At 48.4% G+C, this 16,010-nt stretch overlaps 1 protein-coding gene across 1 annotated transcript in view; it reads left to right on the top strand.

Moving 5' to 3' along the window:
* HS3ST4 (heparan sulfate-glucosamine 3-sulfotransferase 4) overlaps positions 1-15,651 on the top strand; it is a 327,521-nt gene extending 311,870 nt beyond the window's left edge. Inside the window, exon 2 of the mRNA XM_070413634.1 lies at positions 13,690-15,651. Coding sequence (XP_070269735.1) covers positions 13,690-14,326 — 637 coding nt within the window. The 3' untranslated portion in view covers positions 14,327-15,651. The remainder of the gene's footprint in view (positions 1-13,689) is intronic.
* Positions 15,652-16,010: the final 359 nt, after the last annotated feature.

Here is a 16,010-nt window from a genome sequence, read left to right as displayed (position 1 = left end):
ACTGACCACCAGGAGGCAGACAGTTGACCAGTTGCTATGACATGCACTGACCACCAGGAGGCAGACACTCTGACTGGTAGGTTAGCTTGCTGCTGGGATCCCGCTGATCAGGATTGAGCAAGAAGGGCTGGACATGCCCTGGAACCTTCCCGCGGTCCCTCCCTGGCTGGCCAACCTCCCACGTCCCTCCCCAGCCCCAATCGTGCACTGGTGGGGTCCCTTGGCCTGGCCTGAGCCCTCTCGCTATCCAGGACCCTTTGGGGGATGTCAGAGAGCCGGTTTTGGCCCGATCCCACAGGCCAGGCCGAGGGACCCCACTGGTGCACTAATCCGTGCACAAGGCCTCTAGTAATTATATAAACAGTGAGGGAGTATGATTAATTGACTATAGGAACTGGATTATCTGATTGTGAAGACCAAGAGGTCCTATGATCTGCCATGTGCAAGCTGGAGACCCAGGAAAGCTGGTGGTATATTTCAGTCCAAGTCTAAAGAACTAAGAGCCAGGGGATCCAATGTTGTGAATCTCAATTCAAGTTCAAATGCCTGATAACTAGGGTTGCCTACAGTGTAAGTCACAGTCTCCTGCTCTTGGTCACTAGATGGCCCAAGTTCCAGTGACCAAAGTCAGGAGAAGATGATGTCCCAGATCAAGCAGAGAGCCAATTCGCCCTTCCTCCAGCGTTTTGTTCTATTCAGGCCCTCAATGGATTGGGTGATACCCATCCACACTTGTGAGGGGATCTTCTTTACTCAGTCTACAGACTCGAATACTCATCTCTTCCAGAAACACCCTCACAGATTCACCTAGAAGTAATGTTTTATCAGCTATATGGTAAGTGGACATATAAAATTAACCATCACAGCTGTCCATCTGTCTATCCATCTACTTATCATGGAATAATATCAGTCTAGTTTCCAGCTCTTCCCTGTCCTCCAGAGTCATGGAGATGGAAAGATGTGCTCTTGTCTTTTAAGGAATTTGGTTTAGCAATGAGTTTCTAAATCCTGGCTGCACATTTGAATCCCTTGGGGAGCTTTTAGGAAGTGCCAATGACCAGACACCATCACAGACCAGTTGAATCAGAATGTCCCATTATAGGTCCTAAGGAATTCTAATGGGCCCCAGAATTGTGGTCACTGGTGTGGTGACTCCAGGGTGTCAATCCATTTGCAGCAGAGTTGGCAGATGGAGAAATTGTTGGAGATAAGGCAGCAAGCCCCACAACCACAAACAAACCAGCAAATTCTACTTCTTTCTTCTCCAGAGAGGGGGTTGACTTTGAGGAGAGAACAGGTTGAACCCTGCTCTGAAATACAATCCCTGTCCTTTGTAAATAAAAAAAATATGTATATATATATATATATATAGTCTTTTTAGAGAGAGAAGAAGGAAGAGGAAGAGAGAGGGAGAGAGAAACATCGGTGTGAAAGCAAAAAATCCATCAGCTGCCTCCTGCATGTCTCCTACCAGAGATCTAGCCCTCAATCTTTCAGTGCACGAAAAGATACCCAACCGAGTTCCTGTCCTTAATCTTGAAGTTTATCCCCAACCTGTGACATGACCTCCAGCATGAACTCTAGAACTGACCTTCAGATCAACCTCCAGCCCCACCTCTTCCTCTCCTTTGCTTTTCCAGAGGTTGGAGATGCATGATTCCATATCACACATGCACTTCATGGTGGAGGTCTTGCCACCTCTAACTGCTTCTACTTGCCCTGCTGCTCTGGCCAGGGGCAGAAATAAGCCTCAGCACCTTCAGCAGTTCAGCCTCAACCTTTCCTACCTTCTCACCACCTGGATGTAGAGATGGAGGCCCAGCTACCACCAGTGTAGGCCCTACTTCGCCTCCTTTGTCCTGCTTCTGGCCTCTTGGGGTATAGGGAATGAGTGTGTAAAAATGTGGATGTGCATATCCAGGGGGGGGGTCATTCATTTATTCATTGTTCATTTATTAAGTGCTTATTCTGCACCATGCTCTAGTATAGATAGATATAAAACCTAGTGAGTAAGACAAAGTCCTGTCATCATAGAGCTTAATTCCAGGTAGAGAGGAGTCAGAAATCATGTGAACCAGTCAGTCCATGATATAGTTCCAGATCTTCACCAATGCCACAGAGTGGGACAAAGAAGGGAAAGCAAAACAATGGAGTGCCTTGGGGCAGGCATGATTTTTAATAGAAAGATCAGGGAAAGTCTTTCTGAGAGATGAATAAGTGGTATGTAGATGTCATACAAATCATAGCTGTGGTCCAGACCAGTATTACTGCTGAACATTCTGGAATACTCTGTATTTGCACACTGACAGTAGCCATTGGCCCTTTGTAGCCAGTAAGCACTTTAAGTGTGGCTACTGTCACTAAGGAACTGAATCTTTGGTTTTATTTAATTTTAATTAATTTAAATTTAAGTAGCTACATGTGGCTAGAGGCTTCCATGTTGGACCTTTAATGATGAGAAAAATCCACCTGGGGGAGATCTGGGGAGAGAGCATTTCAGAGTGAGGAATGGGCAAACACAAGAAGGGGAGGAACTGGAGTGTGGAGACCAGATGAAGAGAAGGCAGCATTGTGGGACTTTGAGGAAATGGGATTGCATGTAGAGGACAGATTCTATAGAGCAGTGGTTCTCAACCTTCCTAATGCTGTGACCCTTTAATACAGTTCCTCATGTTGTAGTGACCCCCAACCATAAAATTATGTTCATTGCTACTTCATAATTGTAATTTTGCTACTGTTATGAACCATAATGTAAATATCTGTTATGCAGGATGTATTTAGGCGACCCCTGTGAAAGGGTCGTTTGACCCCTAAAGGGGTCTCGACCCACAGGTTGAGAACTGCTGCTGTAGACCATGAAAAGGGAGTGCATTTAAGAACATACATAATGATAGATTACTGGAAGGATTCAGGCAAAGGAATGATGCAATGATGGTAATGATAATAAAGTTTAGGTAGATTTATTAAGTGGGATTTATGTACATACTAGAGGCCTGGTGCATGAATTCGTGCACACTGAAAGGAAATTAATTAGAAGACATATTTTAATTTTGCTATTTGCCCTTTCTCTATAATAGAAGTGTTAACCAAATTCACCATCGACAATGACAGATAGAAACACATGCGGGTGATTGGTGCTAGCGAGAGCTTTATTTATATAGATAAACTTGCTTAATTATACCTGCTTTCTAATTTAGCTAAACTTTTTCCAGTCCAGTGAAGCACCCCAACTTCTCTTTCAGGTAATTGTCAGCAACACAGCAGTAAATATCAACACAAAGCAGATTATTATTGTAGATCATGCAGGGAGAACAAAGAGTGAAATATTTAACTGCAGCAGTGTTTGACTATATTCTGCTCAGTGAGAAAACCTGAAGTCATTTTCAAGGTCCACCATTTCTTACTTTTTTAAGTCAGGTCAAGTTTCTAAGCTTTCTAAATCTTCCTTTTCTGACTAATGAAAAGAAAATAGGATTCCACCGAGTCTCCTATCTACCTACTCCAGGACTTCTGTGAGGATCAAATAAGATGAGGCATGGGAAAACACTTCACAGGCATTTGGTTAAAGTGTAAAATGTTTCCACCTGGCTATAAAGCAAGTTGTGTTCCTAGATTGAAGTTACTCCGGGCTGGGCTGGGCTGTGGGCCGCATTTTGCACCATGGAGTCTTGGCAGCATCGGCTGCAATTTGGTGGGCTGTCGCTCTGGGGTGATGGCAGGGCTGTGTCTCACTTCGGGAAAGCCAAGTGTTGCTTTGTCAACACCAGGTCTGTGGTGCCATTTCTTTGTAAATGGTCAGTGCATGTCACAGCAGCTCCTGCATTGAGTGTCTGCCCCCTGGTGGTCAGTGCACATCATAGCAACCAATGAGACTGTCGGACACTTAGCATATTAGCCTTTCATATATATATGTAGATAATTCAATCCTCACTCCTTAATCTTCAATAATATCAATGAAATATTTTTTGTTATCATTGAAATCTCCCTTTTTAGATGGGAAACTGAGGCACAGAGGTTCGTTACCATCGGGGCTGCCTTGCCTCCCTCTCGGCTGCAGCAAGCTGTGGAAAGCTCACTCTTGCTCAGTGCATAGTGACATGGGGGCCAAGACTGGGGGAGGCTGAAGATGGCAGTGCTGTGGCCCAGCAATGCCAGGGGAAGGATGGGAAGGAGAGGTTACACTTAAGGTATATGTTAGAAATAGCAGCAGCAGACAGGGCTTCCTGGGATTGGATTGCTGAGGGTGAGTGAGGCCGGGAAGAAGCAGTGATGGCTCCCAGGTTTGGGCCGGGCGGCATGGGGGACAGTGGTGCCCTTCCCTGTGGTCGGTCAGGAAGACTAGGAGTGGGCAGGACCCGGGCTGGCGGGAGGGGTGGGTGCTGCAGTGTGGGGTTGGGTATAATTCTGTGCCTCAATTTGGGCACAGTTTCCTCTTACCTTCCTTTATTCTTCTTTGCCGTCTTTCCTTTATGTCTTCCATCATTCAGCAAATATTTATTGAGACCTACTTGATGCTAGGCCCTGTGTGAGGGGCTGGAGTACAGCAGGTTATGAAGGTGCCAATCCCTTCCCTCCTTGGAGTTGATGTTCTTTAGGAGGACAGACAGACTATGCATGAGAAAATGAGCACAGAAGCAGGCGAACTGCAGGTAACGATGCGCCCTCCAGAGTGAACGAGAGGAGGACGGAGAGGGATTTCAGATGCTGCCTGGGCGAGGGGATCGTGCTCTGAGTGGGTGATGTTTGAGTCAAGAACTGAATAATGAGAAGGCCAATTATGAAAAGAGCAGAGAGGAGAGAGAGAGAGAAAGAGAGAGAGAGAGAGAGAGAGAGAGAGAGAGAGGACTCTGCAGGGGATCGGTGGGCATGAGTATCCGACACCCCAAGAACCTTCCATTTTCGAATCACAGTGTGTGTCCATGTCTGTGTCTGTCTCTCTGGTGTGTGGGGAGCCTCTTCCATCATCAGTCATTTCTTCCTCTGTTGCAGGAGCAGATTGATTGGTTTGGAAATCTGTTTAGTATTTCATGAGCCCAAGCTGTGAGAGTCAGGGCTAAATACAGACACGGTAGGACCCAGTAATTAATTGATGAGTGTGGTTACAGCTGGAGACCGAGGTTTGGGGAGGCAGCTTTTCAAAGGAACTGTCTCAGGGACAGCATGGAGGGCTCTGGCCTGGGTGTTTGTAGAAGCTGCTGTCCTGACATTCTCACCAAACACAGGGAAGGGGCAGCTGGGCCGCATCCCCTCAGCACAGACTGCCGGTTTCCCCAACACAGCGTCACTGCAGCCACACCTGGGAGCCGGGGGCCACAGTGCGACCCCACCTGTGCTCACAGCTGACACTGCTCACACCTGTGTTCATCGGATGGATGCTTCCATCTGGACTGACTTATTTCACAAGTTTCCATGGCGGAGCATGAATTGACCCAAGCAACCCTTTGGCCAGTGAAATGGCATGTGCTTTGTGTGCTGGCCAGGCTCCTCAGATCACCAGGGAGAAGCTTTACAAATTACTTACAAAAGCAAAGTTTGTTTGAAGGATGCACTGGGGTCAAAGTTCAACAAGCTCACAAGCACAGGTCCTGAGACGGTGCTCTGTGGGAGCGCGGTGGGCAGACAGGCTGCATGTCCAATAGCAGCCTTCATCAGCACGCGTGCCGAGCAGTTCATTCCTCCCGGCACCGCGCTCTCAGTCCGTCCGGGCTGCTGTCACAGAAACACCACTGACTGATGGCTTAAACAACAAATACTTATTTCTCACATTTCTGGAGGCTGCAAGTCCAAGACCAGCTGCTCACTGACTTGGTGTCTGGTGAGGACTCCCTGGTTCATAGAGGGTGTCTTTTCTTCTCCCCGTGTCCTCACATGGCAGCCGAGGGAGGGAGCTTTCTGGGGTCTCTTTTATGAGGTCACTAATCCCATTCATGAGACTCCACCCTGGTGACCTCATCCCCTCCCTCAGGCCCCACCTCCCAGTACTGGGATTGGGACCTACCAGGAATGTTGGAGGGACACAAGCATTCAGTGCGTAGCAGAACCATAAGCACCAGCCTTTCAACCTTCATGAACCATCTCGGAGATGGGTCTGGCTTGGGATTCCCTGCTGTTTACAAGGAGGGAAATGAGCTTCAGGTTTCCCAAAGTCCTTGACATTGACAATGGCAGAGCCAGGTCCCAGGGGCAGAGAGCACGTGTGTCCTCTGCAGCAGCTGGAGGACATTCGCCCAAGTGGGCAGAACCCCAGGCCCAGGAGGCATGACCACGGACGGCCAACAAGCGACGCTCTGGACAAGCAATGGTGAAGGGCCTCCACGAAGAGCACTCGCTGGAGTCTTGAGAACTTGAGAAGCAGGTGGCACAAAGCAAAGGGGGTTCAAGCAAAGGCAAGACCTGAGTGAAAAGCTGATCTATCAGCAGCCGCCTTCATCACTCTGAGGTCCGGGCTGAAGTGGCCCCACAGTTAGAGGCAGGAGGCCTAGACACCCCTGGGGGGACAGAGGCTGACTCAGCAGAGAAGCAGGGCGGGGCCAGCAGCCGGATGCAGGTGAGAGGGTAGGGGGTGCAAGTGAGAGGGAGGCGGATGCAGGTGAGAGGAAGGCAAGGCGGCTGGCAGCATCCCCAAGACAGAGAGGAGCTGCCGCACTGCACAGCGGGGAGTGAGAGGTGAGGTGGGGAGCCCTGGAGTGCAGCCTCCCCGAGGGGAGCCCTCCTGTCCTGCTGTTAAGCTGTGAGCATGAGTTGCCCGTGCGGGCATGCCGACACCTCTGTAATCATCATTAAATTGTGGCACCTGTCCTTGAAATGCTGAACCCAAGGAAAGAAAATACAATAAAACCACTAATGGAAGTTGGTGTGAGGGTCTGCAGGGGTCAGTCTTTGAGTGAGTATGAATGTGTTTCAGAGAAATGCGCTCTGGGTGGAATCGCCTCCGGTCACGGCAGGGGAAGGGTGTTCTGTAATTGCCTTCATCCTAAGTCAGTAAGTGTCTTGACTTAGAACCTCTGGGGTGCAATGGCCCAATCAAAAAAGAGGATGTATGGAGCGGGCATTGGGGTGAGGGCACGGATGGGAGCTGATGTTGAGGGTAGGCAATGGCTTAGATTTTCGAACCCTGCTTCCCAGCCTCTGGGCTTGAGCATTATTGCAAGGGACAGCCACGTCCCTGTAGATGCCAAACATTGTACAAACTGAATCAATAAAAACTCATATAAACACACACACACTGCGACCTTTCAGAAACATGGCTTCAGTGCCGATGACTCAATCACAAGTTCATTGTAAAGGATCGTGGAATTCACGGCTGCTTTCTACCCACAGGTGCTTCCTAAATCAAAACATGCAGGTGGTGATGGCACTGGGAGAAGTCAGTCGACGGGGAAATAGAAGCAAGGCCTGGGACTTGAGCAGTTGGAATCATGAGCCCCATAGAGTGGCCAAGATCTGCCAGCAACAAGGTGTCCCAAATGTTCATGCACCTTGGGGTGGCAAAGAGAAGGAGATTTCTAGTAATCCATGCAATGTATGCCCAGCTTGAGGTGTGTGGTGCTCTGAGAGTTGGGCACCCATCACTTAACAGAGGGACGCATGCATTAGGCCACCAGGAAGAATCATTTAGATTCAGAATGTGAACAGAGCTGTCTCCTTCACGCACTCAACATGCAGATGTGCTTGCACCCACGGTGGCCACCAGCAGTACTGAGACGGGACATTTACCAGTACCTGCTCTGTGCGAGGAAGCCTGGTATCTTTCCTTGGGAATGAGTAAATGTTATCCTCATTCGATGGGTGAGGGAAATGAGTTGCTCAAAGCAAGTATGGCTCAGAGATGGGACCCTGAGGTCTCATGCCCTTGCTCCAACCCCCATTCTCTTGGGTTACAGTTCATCAGGAGAGCTCAGAATATATTGCTAATTTATGCACCATTTGTTCTACTGGATAACACATTAGAGAAAATGTGAGGTGTCCGAGTACCTCTAATGTGAGCAATGCAGAGGCAGCTGACCCTTCGCAGAGAATGGGCACTTACAGCTAACACGGGTGATTGCTCTCTCCCCGGGCATTCATGACGGTCCATTTGCTTCCACTGAGGGGGCCCTGGAGAGAGATCTCACAAATTGAATGATGCTGCTTGATCTGGAGGAATTTCTGGGGATGCCAGCATGGGTTTCTGTAACCCCCAGGGGTAAGTCAGTGACAGCCCTCATTGACAACACACAGAAAGAGCCTCATTTTAAGGTGCAGCTTTGCCACCTGCCACAGAGTGACCTTGGGCCAGTCGTGTGACCTTGCGGAGCCTCGTGGTTTAGTTAAGCATTGCCAAGCAATGACTAAGAGCTTGGGCTATGGCACAACACAGGCCTGGGACTATATTTCAACTCCACTTCTTGTGCCTTTGGGAAAACTAATCCATTTCAGTTTCCTGATGTCCAAAGCTGGGGTAGTAGTAGTACCTTCTTAAGACAGTTGTTTGAAAGTTACAGTAGTACATCGAGAACCTACAGAACGTGAGGCACCCTTTTCACTGCTAATTCACTGAGACCTTCATCCAGTCCCGTGTGACAGGATTATGAGATAATGCCTGCTTTCCAGGCGATGGAACAAACACACATGACTTGGGTTCAGTAATGTGCCCAAGGTCCCACAGCTAATAAGCGGGTCCGATTCAGTAAGTCCAGAAGCTATGTTCTTGACCACGAGGCTGTAGAGTCCAAGGTCCAAAGATGCTTAGAGACCTGGGTCTGCTGCCAGGATTTGAAATCTCAACCACAGAAGACAGCATAGAGTGCTCAGTGCATGGTGTGTGACAGCTAGTGCATAGCTACCATTAGCATCGTTCCCTGTGAGGCCCCAGACGCGGACCTGCACTCAGATGGGGCTGGGACTCAGCAGAGCGCCACCGGCAGCAGAGCACAAGGGGGTGGGGCGAGCGACGTGGAGAGTGTCTCGTAAACATTTGGGGCAGTGAGAGCAGCTGCATGGTCGCGGGAAGAGATTTTCGCTTCAGGACTGTGTGTTGACGCTGGTGTCATGGCTGCGCTGAGCACCCCAGATACTGTGAACGAGCTGTTCCAAGCCCAGACGCAGTGTTTTCTCACCATATGCTCCACACGGAGTGCGTGGTCTTTCAGACAGGGATGGCGTGTGCAACTCAGAAGCCTGAGCGCCCAGGCACAGAAAACCAGCTCAGAGGAGCCATGCCTCCCCAGCTGCCCCAGGCCTCCTGACTCCCAGGGGTCGTTTCGTGTGTGTGTCATCCGTGTAGTCATCCAACAACCATAGGTAGTGATGGGGCAGCTACTCCACGGGAGGTACTCTGTCAGGCACTGGGGATACAAAGGTGAATGAAGCATTGCCTGCACTCTAGGGTCTGGGACCCGCCATGCCGGGCCTCGGGACGGGGCGTTGTTTAAGCTCTGTAAAAGAGAGATAACAAGGACTTTGGGAACAGAAAGGAGTTAGTGAAAATCTTTGTAATGGAAAAAAAAACTTTTGCACACCCAGCACCTAAACATTTTTCTATTCAAAAGAACTCCCCAAATAGGTGAAGGTAGGTCCCTCTTCTGCTGGCAGGTGGGCTGCACACCTGGCACAAATGCCCACCTCCCACATGGATGTCAGGTTCTTGGATCAAGGTGATCACTCAACACCTGCACCTGGGTGTGCAGCAGATCCCTCAGATGACTAAGCGAGACCTGGTACCTTCCCCCAAAACTGGCCTCTTTCCCCGTGTTCTCCAATCCGTTGGCTCAGGCCAACCATCTTGGAGTCGCTATGATGCCTCTCTGTCTTGCACATATATCACAGCCATCATAAAGGCCTGTCATCCCTACTGAAATGCCCTCCTAGCAGGTCGCCTTCCTCTGTTCTTGCCACACTCTTGTCTGTTCTCAGCAAAGCAGATACAGAGCATCTCTTCAAATGGAAATCATATCACAGTCTCCTGCTCAGTGTTCTTCAGTGGCTTCTCACCACACAGAGTGAGCGCCAGCATCTCCCCGGGGTCGGGGAGGCCCTCCACGATCAGTGTCCTGCCCACGCCAGGAACTTGTTTTCTCACTTCCTTACCTTTCCTCACTCGCTCTTGCTGTGACTGGTCTTCTTTCTGTTTCTCAGGCACGCCAGGATGTGAGAACACTGGCATGTCAAAACATCAGATCTAGTCAAAAAGGATTTCCTTAAAACCAGGAGAGAAAAGGAGAATAGGGGTGAGAAGTCCTGAGCAGGTAGCTGGGGATAAGATCCAAAGGTGATTTGGGAAGAATTTGGTCTGTCAGAGTAGGGTAGCGGCTCCTCTAGTTTTCCAGGAAGAGGGAGACTAGGAGAGGTACAGAAATAGTTGCCAGATCGAGGGCCTGGGTGAGAATTCATTCAGTGGGTATTTATGGAGCACCTGCTGTTTGCCAGGAGCTGGTGTTAGCACTGGTACTGAATGACTTCTGCTTGGCCAGTGAGCTGAGAAACCAACATGCACACTCAGGGAGACCTTGAAAACCATCTTTATGGTCTGAGTCTGTTTCCTTCTCTGTAGAACTGGGATAGTAACGCTATCTGCTCTGTTGACTAAAATAGTTATTCATGTGATACTATAAAGACCTCTTGGTTTATCAGATGTGGAAGTTAGACTGGTAGCTCTGTGGAGGAATGGGCCCTGTTTTGTTGACTGGTATATTGCCGATTATGGAAGTGAGCATTTATGGAATGAATGAATGAATGAATGATTGTAACTGAGTCAAAATCACTTTTGGAATGGAGAACTGCTACTTCACAGATTTCGAGCAGCCTCTGGATACCTTCTTACTGGGGAAAAAGCCCCGTCAGCTCATGCCACAATAGTTATATCTTGGCCCAATAAGATGACCTTGTCATGTTTGCCCCAAATGCATAACTCTCCTAAATCACATGCTTTAATTCATCTGTAACGTGATGATCAAAGCCATTTAGGCTCCTCGGCTCCCCTCTACCTTCTACAGCACCTCCTCTCATTCCCTCTGTGCGGAGCGCTGAGCGAGGCGCATCTGTCCTCTCCTCCACACACTGGCTTATGGGCTGGGTACCATTTCATCTCAGATGCTGCAGATCAAAGACTTGAGATCCACAAAGATCTTGACAGACCACAGACAGCACTCAGCCAAAGTGAAGGACATGAATTGGAAGAGGGCGTAATGTGAAGACAAACACTGAGGTCTAGAAGTGAGCGCGGAGGACAGATGAGAAGAGAAACTCAGCAGCTGCACTTGCACCAAAGAAAAGTGCAACAGAGTCAAAAGGCAAAAACACATCTGGACTAAACTCTGCGAAGGGCCGTGTAAGAATCTACCTTCAGGTGTTTACTGACTCAACATGTGTTTGATATTTTCATAATAGGACACGAGTTTCATGCCAACTGAAATAAAAGTGGAAAGTCGGGCCATTCCCTAATGCTGGCTGAGCTTGTAGTAGAAGCTCCTCACTGGCCACAGCCCTCTGGTCAGGCAGTGGGTCTGGTGGCATTGGCTTGAGTCAGAATATCCTTTTTGCCTAGATGGGTTCGTTAGTTCTCATGCTGTTCAACTTTTTCATTGGGTCAAATGTAATTTTTTTTCCTTGCTCTTCTCTAAGAATTGCTGTGCCAATGACCTTGTGCACCTGGCTTAGGTTTTTAAAATTCTGGCATTACTGGGCACTATTCTAAGCGATTTGCCTGTGTTATCACATTAATCTTCATTACAATTCTATGAGGGAGGGACTCCTATTAACCCTGATTTTTAGATGAGAAAATTGAGGCTCAAAGTGGGTTACGCAACTTCATCGAGATGACGTGGGTAGTCAGAACTCTTAAATCATGCACATACAACTCCCAAAGGCTGTGCTCCTTAGCCCTCTCCCTTCAAATGAGACAATTAAGTCTAGTGCAAGCCAGACAGACACATAAACATGAAGACATTCAAAATACTTTGAAGAATACGTTGTTCCAAGATAAGCATGATTATGGCCAAGGCTATTGCTTTGATCAGAAAACTCCGTGCTGCCCAACCATTATGCCTAACTACACCAGCTCTGTGAATTTCTCTATCAGGCCATTCCTCTTGCTCAATAACGGTGCTTGCTGATGAAGCTCAAAACCCAGCAGCAATTAATTATTGACAGAGCATGTGAATTAGAGATAAAAGAAAAGTCATTCTTTCTCTACACCCGCGATAGTAAATAAATTTAATTATGGTAGGGGAAGCTAAGGGATCTTCATCTGTATTAAGGTTTATTAGCTGAGACATTTAAAAGCATGTCATTATAACAAAGAGGTCTTGTGTAATCCTGAATGTACCACTTGGGTGCAAGACTTGGAAGTGAATAGACTTAATGGAGTACATGGTGGCAGATGGCCTGCTGTACTGACAGGTATTGAACAGGTTTATTGTCAGTTAACTTTGGTCTACAGATGCCTATAGCAAATTGGGGTACAATAGGGTCCTGCACCTCCCCTTTCACTGGTTAGCTTGCTATATTGGGGCTGAGGGACAAATAGCATCCAAGTCCTTTAGTATCTTAAACCTGTCAATGAGACGAGGCCATCCTGAAGGTGAACATGGATGGAGCGGTGAATTTAGGATAGAAGAAACCTTGGGAAGGACAGCAAGAGCATGGCCCTGGTGTGGGGTCAGTCAGTGGCCCACTGGCAACCCTGGAACCAAGAAAGAAGGAATCCCATTCATAGAACCAAACTATGCTGGATGCTTTCACGCTATATGCCCTTTTATTCTCAGGTGAACTCGCGGTAAGTTTTAGGAAAAGATTCGGGGATGTGATTCAACTTGTTGAGGTCACAGAGTCTGTCCATTCTCCTTCTCTGAGCTCCAGTTTTCTCCTTTGCACAGTGAGGCCTTTGACAAGGTCAGGAGACAGCAGACTTTTTAAAGGGCCCCAGAGTAAATATGTTTGGGTTTGTGTGTCACGTGGTCTCGTTGCAACTGCTCAAGCCTGCTGTGTGCCACATCAGCCAGGGACAGCACGTAAAGGAAAGAGTGTGGCTGTGTTCCAACGCAAGTTTATTTATGAGCATTGAAATGTGAATTTCATGTAATATTCATGCATCACAAAATGTTATTATTATTATTATTCTGGTTTTTCCCCGACCATTTAAAGATTTAAAAATCATTCTTAGCTGCAGGCATTACAAAAACAGAAGGCTGGCAGTAGTTTGCCAACCCCTGGACTAGATAATCTTTGAGGTTTTGTTGAGCGCAAACATTTTCTGAAAGCCGCTACAACAATAATAATAACTTTGATGTATTAAGCTCCTACATGTGCCGGAGTCTATGCTAAATGCTCTACAGACATTATCTCCCCTAATCCTCATACTGCAGTGGGAAGTAGGTGCCATTATTATCTCCATTTCTGAGATTATAAAACTAATACATAGAGAAATTAAGAGTATATTTAGCTTAAATATAACTGGTAAGAAATAGAGCAGCAGTTTAAGCCCAGGTGTATAAGGCTCCCAGCCATGAACCCATGAGCCTTATGCTGCCTTTTCTGAGGTTTCTACAATCAGAGCCCTAGAGGGGAGGACAGTTAAAAAGAACCGCAAGTGTTTATCCACGAATTTTATGTGGTAGCTCCCCATGAGCTATTTACATCACACGTTTCGTGCAAAATTAAAATATTTCTGGATAGTCATGACCACTCTTTCTCCTTCTCTCCCTCTTCCAGGAATGTGATGCCTAAGACTGTGGATGGGCAGATAACCATGGAGAAGACGCCGAGTTACTTTGTGACAAATGAGGCCCCCAAGCGCATCCACTCCATGGCCAAGGACATCAAACTGATCGTGGTGGTGAGAAACCCTGTGACCAGGGCCATCTCTGACTACACCCAGACCCTGTCCAAGAAGCCCGAGATCCCCACCTTCGAGGTGTTGGCCTTCAAAAACCGGACCCTGGGGCTGATCGATGCATCCTGGAGTGCCATTCGCATAGGGCTGTACGCGCTGCACCTGGAGAACTGGCTGCAGTTCTTCCCCCTCTCCCAGATCCTCTTCGTCAGCGGGGAGCGGCTCATCGTGGACCCTGCCGGGGAAATGGCCAAAGTACAGGATTTTCTAGGCCTCACGCGTGTTGTGACTGAGAAGCATTTCTATTTCAATAAGACCAAGGGGTTCCCTTGCCTCAAGAAGCCAGAAGACAGCGGCGCCCCCAGGTGCTTAGGCAAGAGCAAAGGTCGGACTCATCCTCGTATTGACCCGGATGTGATCCACAGACTGCGGAAATTCTACAAGCCCTTCAACGTGATGTTTTACCAAATGACTGGTCAAGATTTCCAGTGGGAGCAGGAAGAGGTTGACAAATAAGGCTAGAGATGTGAGGGAAAGCTAGGGAGCAGCTGAGGAGACCCCTTACCTGAGTCCCAAATCCCCAGGGTCGCAACCTCAGCCTTGCTAGAGTGTCACCTAGGTCTCCCCCATCTTCCAGCTGGGATTGCTTCCCTACAGAGCAGCCAGGCCTGCCTGGGCAGCAGCATCTGGTTGACCAGATGGCCACCAGGATCTACTGCTAATTCTTGTCTCCTATGGGTGAATAGAATCTGAAGACAGGATTGAATAGCTGTCTAGGTCAGAGACAGTGCCATGAATATTTGTTTAAGTGAAACAAAGAAAGGCAGGTCTATTTTGGGGGTTCTCACTTTGCTTTGGGAAGCCTGACTTCTAGCCCTGTGTCTGGCCCAGGCCTTGCTGTATGAACCCTGCTCTGGCATCTCTCTGAAATGCTAATTGTGGCTGAGTGCTCCAGGACTCCTAGGGGAGGGGCCTCCGCCAAGGTGTCTCTGGCCTTCCTGAAAGATCTCATTCCACAACCCTGTGACTTCCTCCCTCCACACCTTATAAAGGGAGGGGCATGCACATTCCTCACCCTAAAACGCTGACTCCCCTGGAAACCTTCCTTCTAGGAGCCCTCCAAGGTGGGCTGGGTCTCTCTCTTCATGAGCACCCAGGGTGCTGGAGCTCAGCCCCTGTCCTTGTGTTAGATTCAGCCCCTGGACTGCTCTTCTAGCAGCAAAGCTCACAGCCCTGAGCTTGGTAGAGGTGAATGCCATCTCTGGGAGCGAAAAAAGACAGCCAGTCCTCTCGGGGGGAGGTCTCCACACCTACAGACCCTCTCCCCAAGCACCCTGGTTCTGAAACATGCTTTTGGGGTGGGCTCTGTCCCTCAGGGTCCCCAGAAGGGCAAGGACCAGAAAGTTGGCATGTCTTCTGTTCTGAATAACCCTTAGCCACACAGTGAACAGGGTACCAGTCACCATCGTCTATTTGCCCCACCATCTGCCCTCATGGTCATCTCCTGCTTCATTTGCTCTGTTCACAGACAGCACATTTTGGGGAGTGACAAGAGGGCTGACTCCACTTGCCACATCGGTTTATGGGGTGGGGGGAGCAAGGGCTGTCTGGGACACCCCCCTTCGAGGGCTACTGATTAAAGTATCCCTTCCCATTAGTCGTGTTTGATTAAAACGCAGCATTTGACATAAAGCCCTGTTCACAGATCTCCCAGTCCAGGAACTGTCCTAGTAAAATTGGAAATGTGTGCGTGGGGGAGCTAGCTCTGTTCAGCTGTTACTAAACTGTCATTTCTCCGGCTAAATGAAAACTGTGTTGTTATAAAGCTTAATGCAACCTAATCAATGGGCTTTGATGGCGTGTTTCTGTTGGTCACCTCCAACCCCACCCCTGCTCTCGGATTCTGGGGGTTTCCCTTCTCTGGAATGACCAGAAGGACCCGGATTAGATCTCCTGGGGGTTCTGTCCTGTAAGAAGCACCATTTTCTCATTCTCAACTGGTCCTGGCGTTGAATGGACTAGTGTGTCGATTGAGGAACAACCTTACAAATCACTGTTTTTCCAGATAAGAGAGTGGTTATTGAGCTGAAGGCACCATATTATGCCTTTACTACCAAAATAAAAGAATACCTAGCCCTGGCTAGTTGGCTCAGTTGGTTGGAGCATTGTCCATACACCAAAATATTGCAGGTTCATTGCA

The sequence above is a fragment of the Myotis yumanensis genome, unplaced genomic scaffold (assembly GCF_028538775.1).
Source record: "Myotis yumanensis isolate MYYU_CA2020_CCGP unplaced genomic scaffold, mMyoYum1.0.hap1 SCAF_4, whole genome shotgun sequence".
Classification (NCBI taxonomy): Eukaryota; Metazoa; Chordata; class Mammalia; order Chiroptera; family Vespertilionidae; genus Myotis; species Myotis yumanensis.
This window is presented reverse-complemented; position numbering and strand designations above follow the sequence as displayed.